The 18,608-nt window shown below is 41.6% G+C and overlaps 1 protein-coding gene across 1 annotated transcript in view; it reads right to left on the bottom strand.

Moving 5' to 3' along the window:
- cacna1ab (calcium channel, voltage-dependent, P/Q type, alpha 1A subunit, b) overlaps nt 1–18,608 on the bottom strand; it is a 158,182-nt gene that overhangs the window by 108,766 nt on the left and 30,808 nt on the right. Inside the window, 2 exon segments of the mRNA XM_019360310.2 lie at nt 3,691–3,830; nt 5,450–5,555. Of these exon segments, the coding sequence (XP_019215855.2) occupies nt 3,691–3,830; nt 5,450–5,555 (246 nt within the window).

Here is an 18,608-nt window from a genome sequence, read left to right as displayed (position 1 = left end):
GCATGATGTCCATCTTTTACTTATCACTTTCATGGGGAAATAACTGACTGATGATGACTATCAAGTATCTGGTTAACACTAAGACTCAGTAATAATATTTCTAGGATTTTGATGGTGCTGTAAAATATGAACATTTGTTTTTTTTTCTTTTAATCATCTAGCTGCAATTTCCTTGGTGGGACAATCTATTGGTGCTCAGTGACATAATGAAAAGTTAGGTATGGCTCAAGGTAGCCCCCATTTGCCATTTAAGCTTAACTGTCAAAGGAAAGTCAGTGTGATGTTATTGTTGTTCGCACTCTAGAAAAATCACTTTGGGAGAAATGTATCTCCACCAGGGGTAAAATTAATTCAGCAGAGGCAAGAACATGTAGACTACCCCCCAGCAAATCACACTGAGTGCATTCCCAGTCCGAAAGCATTTAAAAAAATTTTCGGGGAATACAGTTGAAGAACAATCTGTTGCGCTGCTCATCAGTAGGTGAATCTACTACGCTGTAAATCCCCTGTGTTAATCCAGCATATCTATAATACCCCTTAAACCCAATAAATTTTTATAATTTTCCTTACTGCTCTTTTAGAATTCTCTTTTGTTCCTCTAAGAAAAGAAAATTTTAGGGAACCCATTAGATGGGACCTGTATTTCCATTCCCTTACAAACCCAGAGACCTCTAATATGGTGCTCTACAGCAGGACAGTTTGGATGTGATCTGCCAAAGATAAACAAGAGAAACTATAGTATGCTACTTTCTGAAAAAGTGTTGCATTGTGCGTGGCTTGTCATCAGTTCTCTGGAGACGCTATGTGGTAGCAGAGGTGATGAAAACATCACTACATGTGAACACACCTTACTTGAGGACTGGCTGCGATTTATGCTTCCCTGTTTAGCTCCCATGGCATCAGTTAACATCTTGTAAAGCTGAGTGACATGATGATGGGGGTAAAGCGGAAGGGCTAACAACACTACCTCAAGCAGTAAAAGGCCACCAGTTTAAAGCTCTAGTTAAATCCAGCTGGGATTTTCTCTACTTCTTGTTTTAGCTTCAGCAGCTAGCGCTTTCAGCTAACTAAATAGAGATGGAATAGTGGAAGAAAAGAGAAAGAAGGATGCAGAAAACTATGCTACCCCTCTGTTGGCTATTGCCATAACAACAAACCAGCTCCCCCATCTCTTGCAGAAGTGACATTTCGCTTTGCCCTGGTTGCTGCACCCTGCAGGGACGCTCTGATCCAGCCTGTGTACGTGTATGTGTGTATGTGTCCTCATTAAAGGAAGAGTGACTGAGGAGGAGTGGCCCTGATCACAAACACACACACACACACACACCTTGTCAAACCAGACCTCTGCTGAGTCTGTGCGAGTGTGTTTGAGATTAGAAAAGACACAAAGTCAAGCTACTTGATGCAAACACACAAACCGACTGAGTAAGGATTCATCTAAAAATTACCGATGATGTGTTGTCTGTAATATTGTTACACTATCACTGAAATAAGTGTGTGTATGTATATGTGTATCTCTTATTTGCCTATTTCTCCTCTCTATATCTTGTTATCATCTGTACCCCCCACCCACCCACTGTGGTTTAGGCAGCCATATTTAGATCACACAGCAACCACATGACTACTCATGCCACCTGCCGACATATATGTAAAGACTATGCAGCTGGGTTGGAGACATGACAATATGAGCAGGGCTATGTTCACTGGCATTTCAATGATATATTGCTGCAGGAGCAGAGATTCTCACATGTTACAGTCAGTAAAGATGAGATGTTACGTAAAAAACTACTGTGATTGGTGTTTCCTGTTTCAACATCTATTCCCATACCAGCACCGATCCAGTGGTTTTTGTTTTGTTTTTTTATTTAGAAGACTGCAGTGAGTCCAGCACACCTCAAGTGCCAGTATGAATGGTTAATGGGACTGTGTTGATGTCACAGATTGAGGGAGTACTAACCACCACATTAGTTGCAACCGTGGCTTTAGGCACATCCTGTTCCATTGTGGTAAACTTCTGTTGTTTAATTTCCCATCTTTGTCTGCTCAACCATCTATGATTTCACTTTGTTAGCTCCTTCTGTACTTATACCCCTCGTTACTTAGTCTGATAGTCTCTTTACCAGCTCCTGCTCTACCTTCTTCAAAGTTTGTCTCCTTGTGCCTCGCCTTGTGTTTTTCGTCATCCATGGTTAAGAGTAAGTATTCAGGCTTCTTTACTTTTGGATATTTATGATGTCATAGAATATCCCAAATATGGTCATCTCAGGCACTGAGCTCTGGCTATGAGCAAACAAGGTCCACCCACTCACATGTCTGAATCTTTTTTTGGGAGGGGCATCAAATCAGAAGAAAGTTCCTTTAAGGTAAGTGGGAAAAAAGCTAAAACAGCTTGTTGTGGAGAGAAGATGAACTGAAGGGCTGCTCGAAGACCCATTATAAAACCAAATAGTATTCTTTTGAACCATAAACTGTAAACCATACAGAATGACTCCATTTATAGAGTCCAAGAATAACAATATGGAGCTAGAGGTAAGTGTGACGGACCCTCTTTTGGTATCTTTTGTTTGCCTCCATTTGGGTCCCCCGTTACACGTGCATACCATTGCAGGACACTAAAATACACAGTCATATGAACAGCTTACAATTAAGTCCAAGTCAAGTAGTAAGCTGGTATGTCATTGGTTCTACTTCTCCTTGAGTTTGACTATCCTTAAAAAAATGCATTTTCTGTGTGGACTCCAATAGAGTTAAATGAACTGCTCACAGCTTCCTTTTGCAGAAACCTGTCTAGGTCCACATCTTTGACATATTCCATCTGACTGGGCGGACTGATTCATCTGGCACTGTGACATGAAACTCCAGTTTCTCAGCTGAGGAACAACCTGTCCATTGACCGCTGCAGAAGGATTAATGATTAGTCAGTCAGTGCCATGGGTATGACTAAAGCAATTATCTAATGATGCACGACTGTTTATTCTGGCACTCCTGAGGAATGGCTACAATACATAAATGGAAAAACGCGGTGAACCTTAAGAGATTTAAGAGCATATATTGGTCTCTAGTGATTGATTTGGGAAAATCGAATTCCTGCCTGAATGAAATCAGTTAGAGCAGAGGAGTGTCAGGCTCAAGATGGAAGCTGAATGTAACAACCTGGCAATTCAGTTATAACGCTTGGCAGAGACAATATTTCAACATTTTCTGTCCTAACTGTAAATCTGTCCTCAGCCATCAGGTTAGAGGATGAAGAGAAATTGGCTGACACTAGTGTCGTTATGTGGACCCACTGGTGGGATTTTTAAAGCTGAAATGTTTACGTTTGTGATAAATGCCCAAGCAGAAATTAAACTGAAAGGAGAATTACAGCAGGACAAATGTTCACTTTAGGTTAATTACAGATGTATGAATCCCCGCACAAATATCCCAAATTATTCACTCCAGAGGAACAAATTTTAACAAAGCCTCACCATGCGATTACCCCACCAAACTTGGAACTCGAGTGAAATGGGTAGCCATGGAAACACAGCCTACACATTTCAGTGTCCAAAAGCAGGTACACATTAGAAACCACTTATACAAAAGCAAGCAAGCACAAACCCAGACAAGAAAATAAAACCTAATCTTAACCCCACTTAGAAGAACATTGCTAAAGTAAATCCCAAACTAAAACGATTAGAGCTGTGGACTCACCCGGTGAGGACAACTACAAAGTCCATGACGTTCCAGCCGTTCCTCAGGTAGGAGCCCTTATGTAATGCAAAACCGAGAGCCAGGATCTTTATTCCAGACTCGAAACAGAAGATGGCTATGAAGTAGGGCTCTGTCTCCTCCTGCAGGGGAGAGGAAAAGGATGGAAAGGGAAAAGGATTGGGAGAAGGAATATAAAAAGTGAAGTTATGGGTAGTTATGTGAGTAGAAACACAAAGAGAAGGGAAGAGAAGATAGAAAAGTGAAATGTAAGAGAGAAAAAGAAAAAGGGTCAGGGAGATTTTTTCTTTAGGGTTTTTGTTTTTAATGGCAGCCTAAAAATTCCTTACACAAATCAGGCATAACATTATCCCTACTGTCAGGTAAAGTGAATAACACGGATTATCTCTTCATCATGCCATCTGTTAGTGGTGGGATATATCAGGGAGTAAGTGAACATGTGGTCCTTATAATTGAGGAGTTAGAAACAGGAAAATGGGCAAGCATAAGGATTTGAGCCAGTTTGAAAAGGGCCAAACTGTGATGGCTAGACTGGGTTAGAGCGTCTCCAAAACTGTAGCTCTTGCGGGGTGCTCCTGGACTGCAGTGGTCAGTAAGTCCAAGGAAGGAACAGTTGTGAACCAACAACAGGCTCATGGGTGGCCAAGACTCATTGATGCATGTGTGAAGTGAAGGCCAGTGTTGTCAGATACAACAGATTAGCCACTGTAGCTCAAATTGCCCAAAAAAGTGAATGCCGGTTCTGACAGGAAGGTGTCAGAATACGCAGAGCATCACAGTTTGTTGTGTATGGGGCTGCATGTGCAGACACCTATCCACTGACGAAAGCATCAACAAAGAACAGAGCCACAGAGCAATAGAAGAAGGTGGCCTGGTCTGATGAATCATTTTGTCTTTTAAATCACATGAATGGCTGGGTGTGTGTTGCTTACCTGGGAAGATGTCAAGCCAGCAGAGGCTGCTGTGCATGCTGGGCCCTGTCATCCATATGGATGTTACTTTGACACATACCACCTACCTAAGCATTGTTGCAGACCATGTACACCCTTTCATGGAAAAGATATTCCCTGATAGCTGTGGTCTCGTTCAACATAACAATGCACCTTGCCAAAAATGCTTCAGCAATGGTTTGAGGAGCGTAACAACGAGTTTGAGGTATTGACTTGGCCTCCAAATTCGCTAGATCTAAATCCGTGGGATGTGCTGGACAAAGAAGTCTGATCCATGGAGGCCCCTTCTCGCATCATCTGTTGCTAAGATCTTGGTGCAGATACCACAGCACACCTTCAAGGATCATGTGGAGTCCATGCGTTGACGGGTCAGGGCTGCTTTGGCAGCAAAAGGGACCAAAACAATATTAGGCAGGAAGTCATAATGTTATACTTGATTGGTGTAAACCTAAGAAGTGCTGAGAACAATATCAGTCAACATAGTTAGAAATGTACCAATTTGCTGCAAAGTTCAATTCACAGGCCTGATCACATTAGAAATAATGATGTGATAAAAATTATGAGAACGTACTGTTTTTTTTTCTTTTTTTAGCCTGTGTGAGTGAGCTCAAGCATATTTGGTATCAGTGTGTCCAGTGTACCTCAACGGTCTCCATGTGTATGTATTTCCATCTGTGCGCACACTGAATACGTATGCATATGTTGCATATGTACATGAACCACATTTAAATGTGTGTGTGTGTGTGTGTGTGTGTGTGTGTGTGTGTGTGTGTGTGTAAAATTTGTGTTACCAGTCGTTCGGAGAGAGGCGTCTTGTCTCCATCGGGAAGGTGCTGTTCCAGAGCCAGGACGATGCAGTTTGCAATGATGGTGGTGAGAATCATCCATTCAAATGGAGTACAGCTGGGGTTAAAGCCAATAGCACCAGGAAGAAGCATGCACCTCATATACAGTACACAACACTGCAGCCATTCACACCACAAAGATCCAGCCACTGACACTTGCAAACATTTTTACAATGGATTTGAAAAGAAGTCCAGCCTGCCAGGTGACATTTTTCTTTCTGTTGCTCTGAATGTCTGTTTACATATTCACTATTCTTTGTAATGTCACACATCCAAGGAAATGTAAATCTGCAAATCTCAGTGCTTTATTGGAACAAGTAAAACAAGTAGAATTCTTTGGTCCTGCAATAAGAGTATGTGCAACAGAAGATGTAGTATTTAAGAACATTTAGAAATAACTATAAAGATGGGAGCCATAATTCAAATGAATAAAGACTAATAACAAGAACAGCAATGACAATAAAAGGGGAGATGGCGCTCAAGACAGTTTAAAACGTTATGATCAGGGGTGCACATAAGTGGTCCGCAGGTGCGCATGCGCTGTCAAAATAAAAGGCACGCACCAGACAAGAAGTTGCAACGTGCGTTTGCGTACATAAGATTTTCTGGAGGAGGACAGACATTTGTTTAGACCTCTTAAAGATGTCGAAGAAGCAAGCTCCTTTAAGCAATTACTTTGGTGTTCCTCCACCTACAAAGAAATGTCAGAAGGAGTCCGAACCGCAAAAGAAGCGCGTATTCTCGGAGAAGTGTTTGCAGGAGGTGAGCTGGCTTCAAACAAATGATGAAGGCACAGAGATGTGGTGCAGAATATGCCGTAAAAATCCCACTCTAGCGGACAAAAACAGTGCCTTTTATATGTACGCAAATGCGCATTGCAACTTCTTATCTGGTGCGCATCTTTTATTTTGACAGCGCATGCGCACCTGCGGACCACTTATGTGCACCCCTGATTATGATATATAAAGTACAAATACAAATATATAGAAATTTTGCTACATATCGTATAGAAAGCAGGGCTTTTCTTCAGTGTAGCTTTTTCCCCTTTTTTTGTGTCCATTTTTATGTGTCTGTTACCATTTCTGTAAAGCACCGTGTGACTCATCTGCTTGTTTACCGTCTTTGTAAATATACTTAACTGGACATGAACTTCAGTTAATGTTGATTTTACCATGCCTTTATACGTGCCACTGCAGCGCATTATGCTGGTATTATATGATTTACTGTACTTAAACTTTATTTAAACAAGACAACCCTAGTGCAACAGCCATGAACTTTAACTTCAACAACCTTTAATTTTACTGAACAGCAATGAACGTGAGACAACAAAAAAAAAAGCCAAATAATATTGCGTATGCCTCGAGAATACTGCAGTACTTCCGTGTACGATTCTCGATATTCCATTTTCAAACTCAGACCCATCAGTTTGCCGAAAGAGAAAACCAATAAAGCCCGAGGGAAGATTGATTTGCTTTGTCAGCACACCACGTTGCACAGTTTTGTTTCTGCAGAAGAAAACGCCAGAGAAACAGTGACTGACTAACATTATGAAATTCAAACCGAAAACGGTCACTTTATTACAGTAGTACATGAGAGTTAAATTCCAACCCCCACCACAACACACACACACACACAGCCTGACTCACAAAGGTTGCCTGGTGGAGCTGCCAGCTTTTCACAGTGCTCCATCCAGTCAAGTGTGTTTGAATGTGTTGCTCTTTGTGTGTGTATGTGTGTGTGTGTGTGTGTGTCCATGCCTGAGTAATGGCTGCTGGAGGGCTAAGATGACTGGATACATCTAGACAGATCAAGCCTGTGCCTAATTGTCCAGTCATTATCCTGTTAGCTTGCATGTGTGTGTCTGTCTGTCCGTGCGCACGCTAGTATGCGCCCATTGTCGTGTTTACCAGATGCAACACTGACACTGACACTATGGCCTGCAGGACGGCCTCTGTGCATCAGTGCGAGTGTGTGTGTGTGAAGGATAAGAGGCGAACGGTTGACGTGAGAGGATGAGACAGGTCGGTCTAGGGAGTACACACTAACAAGACGGCGCTGAACTCCATGGCACATGCTGGCTGGCTGACACAACACACACACCTATACTTGTGAAAGGTGCAGCGGTAAGAGGCAGACTACAACTCTTGCTTCATTTTCAAAGTTGAACTTTATTACTGGTGAAAAAGTGCTTTGGCCAGATGTTCAGTTATTTAGCCACTGGGTAGCTGTGGTAGTAGTGGTAGGCAGTACACATGATGAACTGGTATGCTGGCTGTAATTTAAATAAAGCTATATTGGTAAAAGACAAAACACCCACTATGACTCTTTAAGGGGTTCACACCTATTATATTATTAGCCTCCAGGAGCACTATTGAGCAGTAGAGGAGCTGCATTCTTCTTGGTCATAGTTCAAATTATATGATGCAAAAATGAAAATAATATCACCAGCAATAATCCACAAATCTCTCTCTTCTACATGGAAAACATCATATGAATAGTCAATTTAATAATAGGTGCCAAATTACACCGGAGAATGGCAGCGCTACTGGAAATACAGATGGAGAATGTAGAGACGAATTCAGATTCTTCCACCAAAGATCTTTTTTGTGTGGCAGTATAAACCATCTCAGCGCCAATTATTTAACAACTGTCACAAACCTAGACACTTGTTAAATAGGCTTAGCCACTTTTCATTTAACTTTACCTTATCTTAGGCCTAGAAAACCAAAATGTATGTATGGTATCCTACTGCTTTGCAACACTTCGCTCCCCTGTCACAGGAACACTGTGCTTTCACTCTGTGTTTCTTTGCTGTGCTTGGTGCGCCATGTGAGAGACCACTTTTGCCACTTTATCACAAAGGAGAGGCCAGTATCTAATGCAGAAACAGTTCTGCTCACAGGTGTGAGCGTGATGTTAAAACCAGACGATGTCCAGATGTACCCCACAGATTCTGTCTGCCATGATGTCCTAACCACTCAAATGACTACTCTGGTTATTAAAGGTGCTGAAGGCGGAACTGGTTCCATATCTGTAGAAAAGAGCTTTTTGTTGATCTAACTGCAGAATTTACAGCACTTCACAGTGTGTAAGTGTTTTTACATGGTTACTTCATATTTAAGCTATTCCTTCACTTTTAGGATAACCTTAAAATGTATTTTGTTTCAATAATCTAATTCAGGCCGCAGTGCAGAGAGTGTATGTGTATGTGCTTGATGACTACATGCTAGCCTGCCACACCATCTATTATTCAGCAGACACACACTCTGCTGGCCTAACAACCTGCTGAAAGCAGGAGGTAACACTTTGCCTGTGTGTGTGTCTTTCTCTTTCATTTCCTCCCATTCCTTCAGATCTTTATTCCTTTCTGTTTCTGTGTTTTTCATTTTATCCTCAATGTTTCTCTTTCCATTTCCTTCTTTCCTTAGTCTCCTCCAAATGTGACCATTCCTTGTTTTTGTCTTACTTTACCTCTTTCTGTCTGACACATCACTCTATTCATCTTTTGAGAAAAAAAAAAGAGGTGAATCGGAAGCAATTAAAGAGCTGAAATTTCTGGCAAGGGTATTATTGGTGAGCATGGCAAAAATGAGTGTGTGTGCTCCTCTCTTGTTAATTAAAATGGCTTTCTGATGGCCACAAACAAGCTCTACCATGCCAAATACACTGACCGCGCGCGCACACCCACACACCCACACGCACACACACACAGTTATTGCAAAAAAGGTTTCTTTAGCATTTCTAAACCTACACAATCTGAATACATCATGTTGTCCTGCTGCTGTAATATAGTATGCATTATTCCCTAATACTGCTACTACAGTAGGAGTTTTTACTATACTCACACTGCAATTGCAGTGTGGGTATAACAAAAGCTGCTACAATAGTAGCTACTCCTGTAGCACTCTTAGACAGTGAAGCTTGGACTTTTGTACAGTACAAGCTCTCAGGAAACTGTTAGACAACAGACAAAGAGAACTGGCAGGTACTGCAGTCAATTTGCAGAAAAAAAGGCAACAATTTGGATAGTTCATTAATAAATTAGGTCATTTTAAAAAAGAGCCATAGATTGAGCAGTTGTACTATCATCAGTGTGTCTTCAATTACCAAACAAACAAATTACATAACAAATAAAAAACTATATGAAATAAGTTTGCAGAAAACAATCACATAGAAGTAATCAATGAAGTTTACAATAGCCATCTCTTTGCTACATTGGAACAAAAATCATATAATAACAATGTCATAAATAAATTCAGTGAAACGTTAGACAGAAATTGTAAGTGTAAAGTTAACGATGCTAAGGGCCATGAAATCAACAGCCTGGCCACGGTAAGTGTGCTGGTAGGAAAACATCAGACTGGAAGTGGTCTGGACTATCTCACCTGCAGCAAAGGTCTTTCAAAATAAGAATGAGCAGATTGTTCACCCCTAAAGAATCGTTGAACTTTTTAAAGGTAACTACTCCCCAAACACACACATTTCTAAATACACTTGTACAGCCAGTAATATACCCTGATGACCTATGACTATGTCTAAGTTTATGTGCACAAAACATTGTAGACAATTTGATGAGACATTTAGATTATTGGTGCTAAATTATGGAAAAGTATCTCCCAGTTTTATTGACATTATAATTTAATGCAAAGTTTTAAGTCGTTTTAAATTCCTTTACTCAACCTGATAACTGGGCCCTAATGAGATAAATATCACATTAGTCATTTTATGGCATATGTTTTACATCCAAAGACCACTAACCAGTTCATTTAGTCTGGTTAAGTTAAAGGCTGACAATAACATGATTTTTAACCCTGTAATACCAAATGTATTGTATTTGAATCCGTTTTTGCGAGTTTTTTAGACCGCTGCATTATCAATGTCATTTTTTGCTGGATGTGGCAAAAATAACACAAATTAAAACATCTTTTGTATTTTTTTTTAATTTATAAGAAGGTTAAAAGTGTGATACTCTGATATATCAGCTGATATTTTTCTTTTTCACACACAAAAGACAAAAAAACATATTTCCCTGACATTTGTTACACCCTGTCACTGTAGGTCATGGTGGCTGACTCCACAAAAAGTTGGCGATACATGCATTCTGGTCACAGTTACTTTTTTACATACACAAACTTGCATTATGCTTTTGAAAAGGAACCTTCACACCTATGTGATGGATGCATGTACCCACTGTGGTAAAGAAATTTGTCCATGTAGACAATAAACTATCTACCTGCTCAAAATTCTTCACCTGTCCACACACCACAACCCCAAACCTCCACAAAACCGCCCACACCTATTTAAATTCCTCCATCTCAGTCATCCAGTGAAAAATGTACCCGAGTACCAGCTTGCATTGTACACACACACAGACACACACGCGCCCACACCCGCGCGCGGGCAGTTTGTGTGTGTTTTCAGCTGATGAGGCATTTTGGCGTGGCGCTGAGGCTGTGCTTTAGGGGAGCCGAGCCTGATGAGGGGGAGATTTTAAATCACACCAAATGAAGCTTTATCAAATAAATGAAACAGTGTAGCACCCAACTCAGCAAGAGTCAGTTCCTTTATGGGAGTGACGCAAGCACTCTCTCTCTCTCACTTTGTCTCTCTCCATCCTCCTTGAAAAACAATTTCATGCAAAGACACACATCTTCTAATTTTTTAACTCCACTTAAGGTTAAAAGAGTGTTTTCTGCACTTTTGTCACATTTTTCAAGTGGATTGAACCTGAATACAACTTGCAGGCGAAATTGCAGGGAGGCAAAGTTAAAATTAGGGAACACATAAATCCGAGAGCCTAAAAGGACACTGTAAAAACACTTAGGTAGGTATCACCAGAGCACATAAATAAGTGCTTGTTAAATGAGACTGAGATGGGGGCAATGTCTACAACCACTCGCAGTCAGTAGCCATCTTTGAAGAGACTTTTGCTGTATACATACACAGAAATTCACATTAAACAAGAATTCACATTAGCTACTTACATTCAGAGTCCAGTCAGTTCTGGAGTTGAAACAGAGATTCAGTGAAACATGACAAAATCCTCAGCAACCTTTTATATCTTACAGCTTAACCAAAGTACAGCAAGCTGGGATATTTGAGTCTAGTCTCCTATTGAAGAGAGATACATAGCACATGATTGTGCCCGCTGGTGCAGACCAACTCAGATGGATTTCAACATGTCTACATTTAGAAATTAGACAGAAACTATGTGCAAACATGTGCCGATCTTTGTGACAGAGGTCAATGTGAGTTGACTGTGATTGACTGGAGACAGGTTGACTTCTACCTCAAAAGTGGCCTCCCAGAAGTTGAGGGTGTTAAACACTCAACCGCTTGGAGACCAGCTGGTCATTGCTGCGGTTATCAGTTGCAAAATTCCAAAAACTTCAACGCAACCAATTTGTATTTGTTGCAAGGAGATTGCTGTCCTCTTTTTGCTCTAATTTCACAAAACCACAAGCCAATCCAAAAATCTTAAATGGGCAAAAGCTAGTGGTGCAACGGATCACTGTTGATCCATGATCCGAACCGATCCCACTCCACGGTGATCTGAAGATTTGAAAAAGAAAAAAAAAGTATGTGTATGGTGCACGTGGTCAGTCTGTCAAGCGATAGTCATGGCCAGCGCTAGTAGACCAAGTGGAGGAGCAGAGGAGTTTGTGGCATTTAAGCAGCCCTTTGCTGCCCAATCCGACCGGGCTAAAGCTATTACAAAACCTATTGGGGTGTCTGTGAAGGTTCTCAGTCATCCAGGTCATCGTAGTCTAAGGAGCTTGGAAAGAAAAGCGTCTGGACTTCTTTAAGTTGCTTGAAGATGTTTCACCTCTCATCCGAGAAGCTTCTTCAGTTCTAAGGTCAAATGGTGGAGAGTCCCAGATTTAAACCCAGTGGGAGTTTCCCCCCAAAGAGTGACAAAGGACCCCCTGATGATCCTCTACCTAATCACATGAGCCAAGGTGTGAAAACGGTTGTGGGTCACAATCAGCCAAGGTTTCAGGTGAGCTCATTGTGAAACCTGGCCCCAGTTTTGTCAGACAAAACTCCAAAACACAAACTTAACAACGTGGTGTATGCTGTACAGTGCAGCGAGGAATGCCCAGACCTCTACATTGGAGAGACCAAACAGCCACTTCACAAGCGCATGGCACAACATAGAAGAGCCACCTCCACGGGACAAGACTCAGCAGTCCATCTGCATCTAAAGGATAAAGGTCACTCTTTCGAGAATGCCAACGTTCACATTTTGGACAGAGAGGACAGATGGTTTGAAAGAGGAGTGAAAGAAGCCATTTATGTCCACTGTGAGCGACCATCTTTGAACAGAGGCGGTGATTTACAACACCAACTGTCTGCCATCTATAAGCCAGTTTTGAGATCCCTCCCCAGACGCCTTAACGCCCACTCACACCCTGGGCCATCTGACCTCAGGAAATCACATGATAGGGTGGGGCTAGGTTTCACAATGAGCTCACCCGAAACCCTGGCTGATTGTGACCCACACCCGTTTTCACACCTTGGCTCATGTGATTAGGTAGAGCAGGGGTCGGCAACCCGCGGCTCTTTAGTCCTTATTTTGCGGCTCCGGGTGGTTTGGGAAAATAGAAGAAGTATTTCGCTGAAGTGCATTTTATTTGTGTTTAGTTCTTTTTTTTAACTTGTAGTTCTAAATTGGAAGATTATTGTGATTTTGAAATATAAAAATAAAATTATATTCTATTATTTTTTTCATCGCTCAAAATAAGCGTCACACTCGTGGAAGCCGGTGTACCCGCCGAAACGCCGTGCATTTATCGAGACTTTCAACCCCAGATAGGCCAATTATGGATCTTCAGATCCACATTATGTCGGCAGCTGTTCTCCACCGTGAACTATGTTAAAAACAAACACCGCTCCCGCCTCACAGATGACAGCTTACAGTCCTGCGTAAAGATGAAAGCCCCGATTTGCAGACGCTGTGCGCCGAGGTTTGGGACCAGAAGTCTCATTGTAAACATATCACGGCAGACCCGACGATGTTTGCATGGACATTACCACGATGGGGGATCGTGAAGCCAAAAGTCCGGCAGCTCGAGCGGCACAGCAAACGCAGCTGCAGCCGGAGGCAGAGAGCTGGCGGCTGCTGATGCATCCAGAGCGGAGTCAGTGCCACCATCGGACTGCAGCATGTTCGAGTCAGGGGTCACCAATGTGGAAGTAGACACAGACGACACGAGAGCTCTCGATTAACACTCCTCGTTTATTACTCATCACCACACAACTAAACACTTTTCCCTCCAAAACATAGCAACAACACTTCCTGAGAACTGGGTGTGAGTGGAGCCCTCCAGTGGTCCACCACAATCTCTTTATTGACCACTTTTCACACACGGTTGCTGTACGCATAAAGCCGGCTGTAGCTTTTCAGCTCACAGCCCGACAACACAACAGCAGAGAGAGCACAGGCTTTAAGGCGGCGAGGCGCGATTGCGGGTGCCGCTCAGGTGCGTCCGACTCCCATGCAGCGGCACTGCAGACCACGCCCCGCCACACACATTAACAAGGTAAAATAGATGTTTAGACAGAATTTTGCAAATATCTATTTTTTTTTTTTTTTTTTAGCAGCATAGTGCTTTTTTTCCAATTACTTTTTAAATAGGGAGGCGGCTGACAACAGTTTTTGTTTGCTAAATGGATCATTTTAGTTCAGCTGGGTGTCTTTCCTTTTGTTATATTTCTTTAAGAGTTCAAAATGTGTTAATTACATAAATAAAATGTAATTTTCTCTGTAGCACTTCATGGATTACATAAGCAACACACCTTAGTTGCTCTGTGGATTCTTTTAAAAAGCAGTTAAAAACCTTTCTGTTCAAACAAGCCTTTTGTTGATCTACGTATTTTATATTCTTTACATTATTTACATTTGATCTTTCACATTGTGTATAATGTCTATTGATTGTATTGTTTATTTTAATATTTGTGTACAGCGCTTTGTGACTGCCTGTCTGTGAAAAGCGCTTAATAAATAAACTTTACTTACTTTAGATGTTCGCACAAAGCACAAAGGTAAAAACAATATATATATATATATATATATATATATATATATTGGTTTTTTTTGCGTGGAAACCGGGTCCAAGTGGCTCTTTGGGTGTTAAAGGTTGCAGACCCCTGAGGTAGAGGATCATCAGGGGGTCCTTTGTCCCTCTTTGGAGGGAAACTCCCACTGGGTTTAAATCTGGGACTCTCCACCATTTGACCTTAGAACTGAAGAAGCTTCTCGATGTGAAACGTCTTCAAGCAACTTAAAGAAGTCCAAACGCTTTTCTTTCCAAGCTCCTTAGACAAGCTATTGGGGTGTTTAGCTGCAGACATGAGGCCGTATTCCATTGTGCAAAACAAGCAGTTGAAACATATAATGAACGTGCTTGAGCCATGCTATGATATCCCGTTACGCGTCCACTTCAGTGACAAGATCGTTCCAAGCATGTATGAGCAGGAAAGTCTAAAGTTATGGCTGAACTGTCACAGGCATCTTCTGTTGCCCTAACTACAGATGAGTGGACCTCCAGGGCAACGTAAAGCTACGTGACCGTGACCACTCATTTTATTACAGCGGAGTGGTAGATACACAGCCCTGTACTGCCCTATATTGCACCTTAATTTGTTTTTATATAATTATGTGGACTGAGTCTTGAGTTGAATGGTTTTTAATGGGCAAAAAATACTTAAATAAATAAATGGCGAGTTAAATTTTTTGGATCTGAAAATTGGTCCGATCCGTGACTTAAAACCGTGATCCGATCCGAACCGTGAGTTCTTTGATCCGTTGCACCACTAGCAAAAGCTAAATCAAAAATATTAAAATACCACAGAGAGTGTCATGGTGGTGATGGGGGGAGCTGTGGTATGTTTGTGGTGATCATCCAGTCTGCCACTACAATAGTGACCTCAGCTCCCTGCCCGCCTTACTATGATTTATTTATTTGGTTTGCTCTACCCTGCAGATTTTCCACTGAAGTCCAGTTTTACCGGCAGGCCTCTCACTTTCCTCGTGTGTCTGTCCCCCCACCTGACTTTTCCTTGTCTCTGTTCCCTGAAGATGGTACCAGCAGGTTGAAAGCATTCTCCTCCTTTTCCTCTCTTTTAAATCACACACACAGATACACACACGAAAAAAAATCACTCTGTTTCTTTCCTTATGCTCCACTCTAATTCAGCCATCTTGCCTTCTCTCCATCCTCTCCTCCTCTACCTCAACGTCCCCTCCCTCCCATGCTGCTCCACTCTTCTCCACCATGAATCGCTATATATAGACATGTGAAAGATAAAAGGGTGCGTCTCTCTCTCTCTCTCTCTCGCCTGACCCTAGCTCTTTTTGATTTGTGGAAGAAGCTTGTGTTTGTGTCTGTGTGTGTGTTTGTTTGTGTGTGTGTGTGTGGTTTTTTAGGTTTTTTTTTTTGCAGAATATCTGCTGTGCCACTTTGCAGGCTGGTAATGAGAACTGCATAGATACTCGCTCTCTGCAGCCTCTCGCACATGCTCACAGACATGCACAGACGACGTCTGCCGTCCGTCACTCTCTCGTTTCTTTCTGGCCCAAGCGGAGCCATTGTACCCACCGTTTCCACACAGAATGTGAACCACACACGCAAATAAAATGTCACACGCACGCAAGCATGCATAAACACACAAATTATTCACACAGACCACATTCACAAACAAATACACAGTTACACTTGCAGCATCTCCCATGATGCAACTGAAGGAAAGAGTCTCGTCTCCAGGGAGCGACAACTGTGACACACACACACACGCGCGCACGTGCATAGAGATCTTATAGCACACACAACTGCTGAACCAGCTCTGATTGTTGCTTCAGCTGGGCTTCTGGTTGAAAACACCCACTTTAAAATGACAAAATGTCACAACAGCGCACACTCAAATATGATCTTAATCCAGTGAAATCATCTTCAATCAGATTTCTCTGCTGTTTAGTTTACTCACACAAACAGAAACGGAAACTACATTAGATTATGCTAGATTAGATTAGAGTAGATTTGATTTTAATTATTGCCATGGGAATTAAACGAAAGCAGCCAATAATTTAATAAAAGAAAACAAATGTATCGCCTGATGAAAATCAGGAAAAAAAGTAGATGACACTTTTCAAAGCTAATTTTAAAAGCTAATAAATTGATCTTTTTTTAAAAAAACAAAACAAAACTATTTGCTTACAAGACTTGGGAGAAGCAGTCTGACTTGCTTTGACGATTGTAACGTTGGCAGGTGTGTTTGCTTGAGCGGCTTCTTTTGTAGGTCAACCATCATCTGGAGTCCTGTTCTATTTTAACAATCTAGTCATCTTCTGAATTATTAAATGTAGTGGCTCGTAAAGTTACAGGCTGCAGAGGACAAAAACACTTTCATGTGACTTTTCTTTTTAGCCATTTGTTCTACTAAGCAAGAACATTTTTTAGGCCATTTAAGCATTTCCACCAAAATTATGATGCAGCTTTAACAATCCAACAACGTGCAATAAAAAGCTAAGAAGCACACAAACCCCACTGGTTGGCATTGGTTACAGGAGTTTTAACAATGCTCTAGTGAGGATTTAAACGGAACAAGAACACTGAAATGAGTGACTGGAGGGTTTCGTTGTTTCAGTGTATTGGTTCGATTTATAGGCGTAAGAAGCTACAAATCAACAACCAAGCATTCCATTTCCGTCATTTTTTCTAGTTTTAATTTTCTTTTGGAATTTTAGCTACGATCTAACTTCCTTTCATCAGTGTTACATTGTAGTTTAGACTCAGCATCAACATATAGTGTCCAACAACCTAGAGTCCATCATTTACATTTAATTAAAAAAAATAAAATAACTTGCAGCTCTCCACTCCCTACCCCTTTTCTTTTTTCCTGGCCAAAAGCATCACATCTCTCCACCATCATCCTCTCTTAATCCTCTCTTTCCCTTTTAATCTTGATGACTAGCGCCAGAAGACGCATTTCTACCTACACTGCCTCCTTTCTTTCCATCTTTTGCTTCCTTTCCTTACAGTTAAGGAGAAAGGGAAGTGAAAAATATGAGGGTAAAATGGGCAAAGAGACTGAAAGACCTAGACTAAGATGGTGATAAAAATGTGATACAGGAAAAAGAAGAGGGATTAGAAAAAAGGAGACTTGGAAGGAGTGATGGGGCGGAGGATGGAGAGAGGAGGAAAGAGAAGATGGAGTTAAAGATAGATTGAAAGGAGGACGAAAAGGGAGAAGGAGGAAGAATTGCAGTATTTTTATCATTCTGAGTGAGTGGGCTCCATAAAAGTAGGTTACTGTCAGCAGACAGACAGACACACACACACACACACATATACACTGCTACATGTAGCCTCTCCATTTTACTTCTGCTGAAGCAGCTGCAGTATGTGTGCATAAACGTGTGTGTATGTGTGAGAGCGAGAGCCCTGAGCATGCTCACTGAGCCACCAGCTAAACTGTTGGTTCCAGCAAGAAAATACCAATGGACTGTCTAAATGGCAGCAGCAGATATTTCAGCAGCAAGAAAAACCCCAAAGGAGCAGAACATATCCACCTTAAAGGTATTCACGTGATGAAGTCACACTGAAATTAGCATCAGCACTGCGTTAGCTATGAATACAGCCATTGCCATCGCTGGCTGTGGTTACCATGGCCACTGCTGGTGTTCCTGTCTATTGCTAGGCTATTGGAGAAGGTTCATTGTCCCTTTCCATTAGCTCTGCAGTCAGACAAATACACATTCTCACTTTAGTGTTTCCAATAGAGTACATTTGTGGCAGTAGTTAAGCAGAGAGTGCTTGTGCATGTGCCCTTGCATGAGCATTTGTGCACTAAAGGAAGAGCAGTCATGCTGTTTTACATACACGAATAAATAATATCATTTAATACTTTGTAATGGAGCAATAATCAGCTACCCTATTCAGTAAATTCCTGATCTCATGTAAGTAACTTGAGTCCCTGTTCTGCTCTGCTCCCTTGGTGAGCTCAGCCTCACAGCAACCTGCTGGAGGTTGAGGTTCTGCTTGCAGTGGCCTTACAGCTAGCAGAAGCTCCCAAACCAGAACAAGGATTATGGTTGCCAGATGCA

This window comes from Oreochromis niloticus, linkage group LG6, assembly GCF_001858045.2.
Source record: "Oreochromis niloticus isolate F11D_XX linkage group LG6, O_niloticus_UMD_NMBU, whole genome shotgun sequence".
NCBI lineage: Eukaryota > Metazoa > Chordata > Actinopteri > Cichliformes > Cichlidae > Oreochromis > Oreochromis niloticus.
The sequence above is the reverse complement of the archived record's forward strand: the minus strand, read 5'-3'. Positions and strand labels throughout refer to the sequence as shown.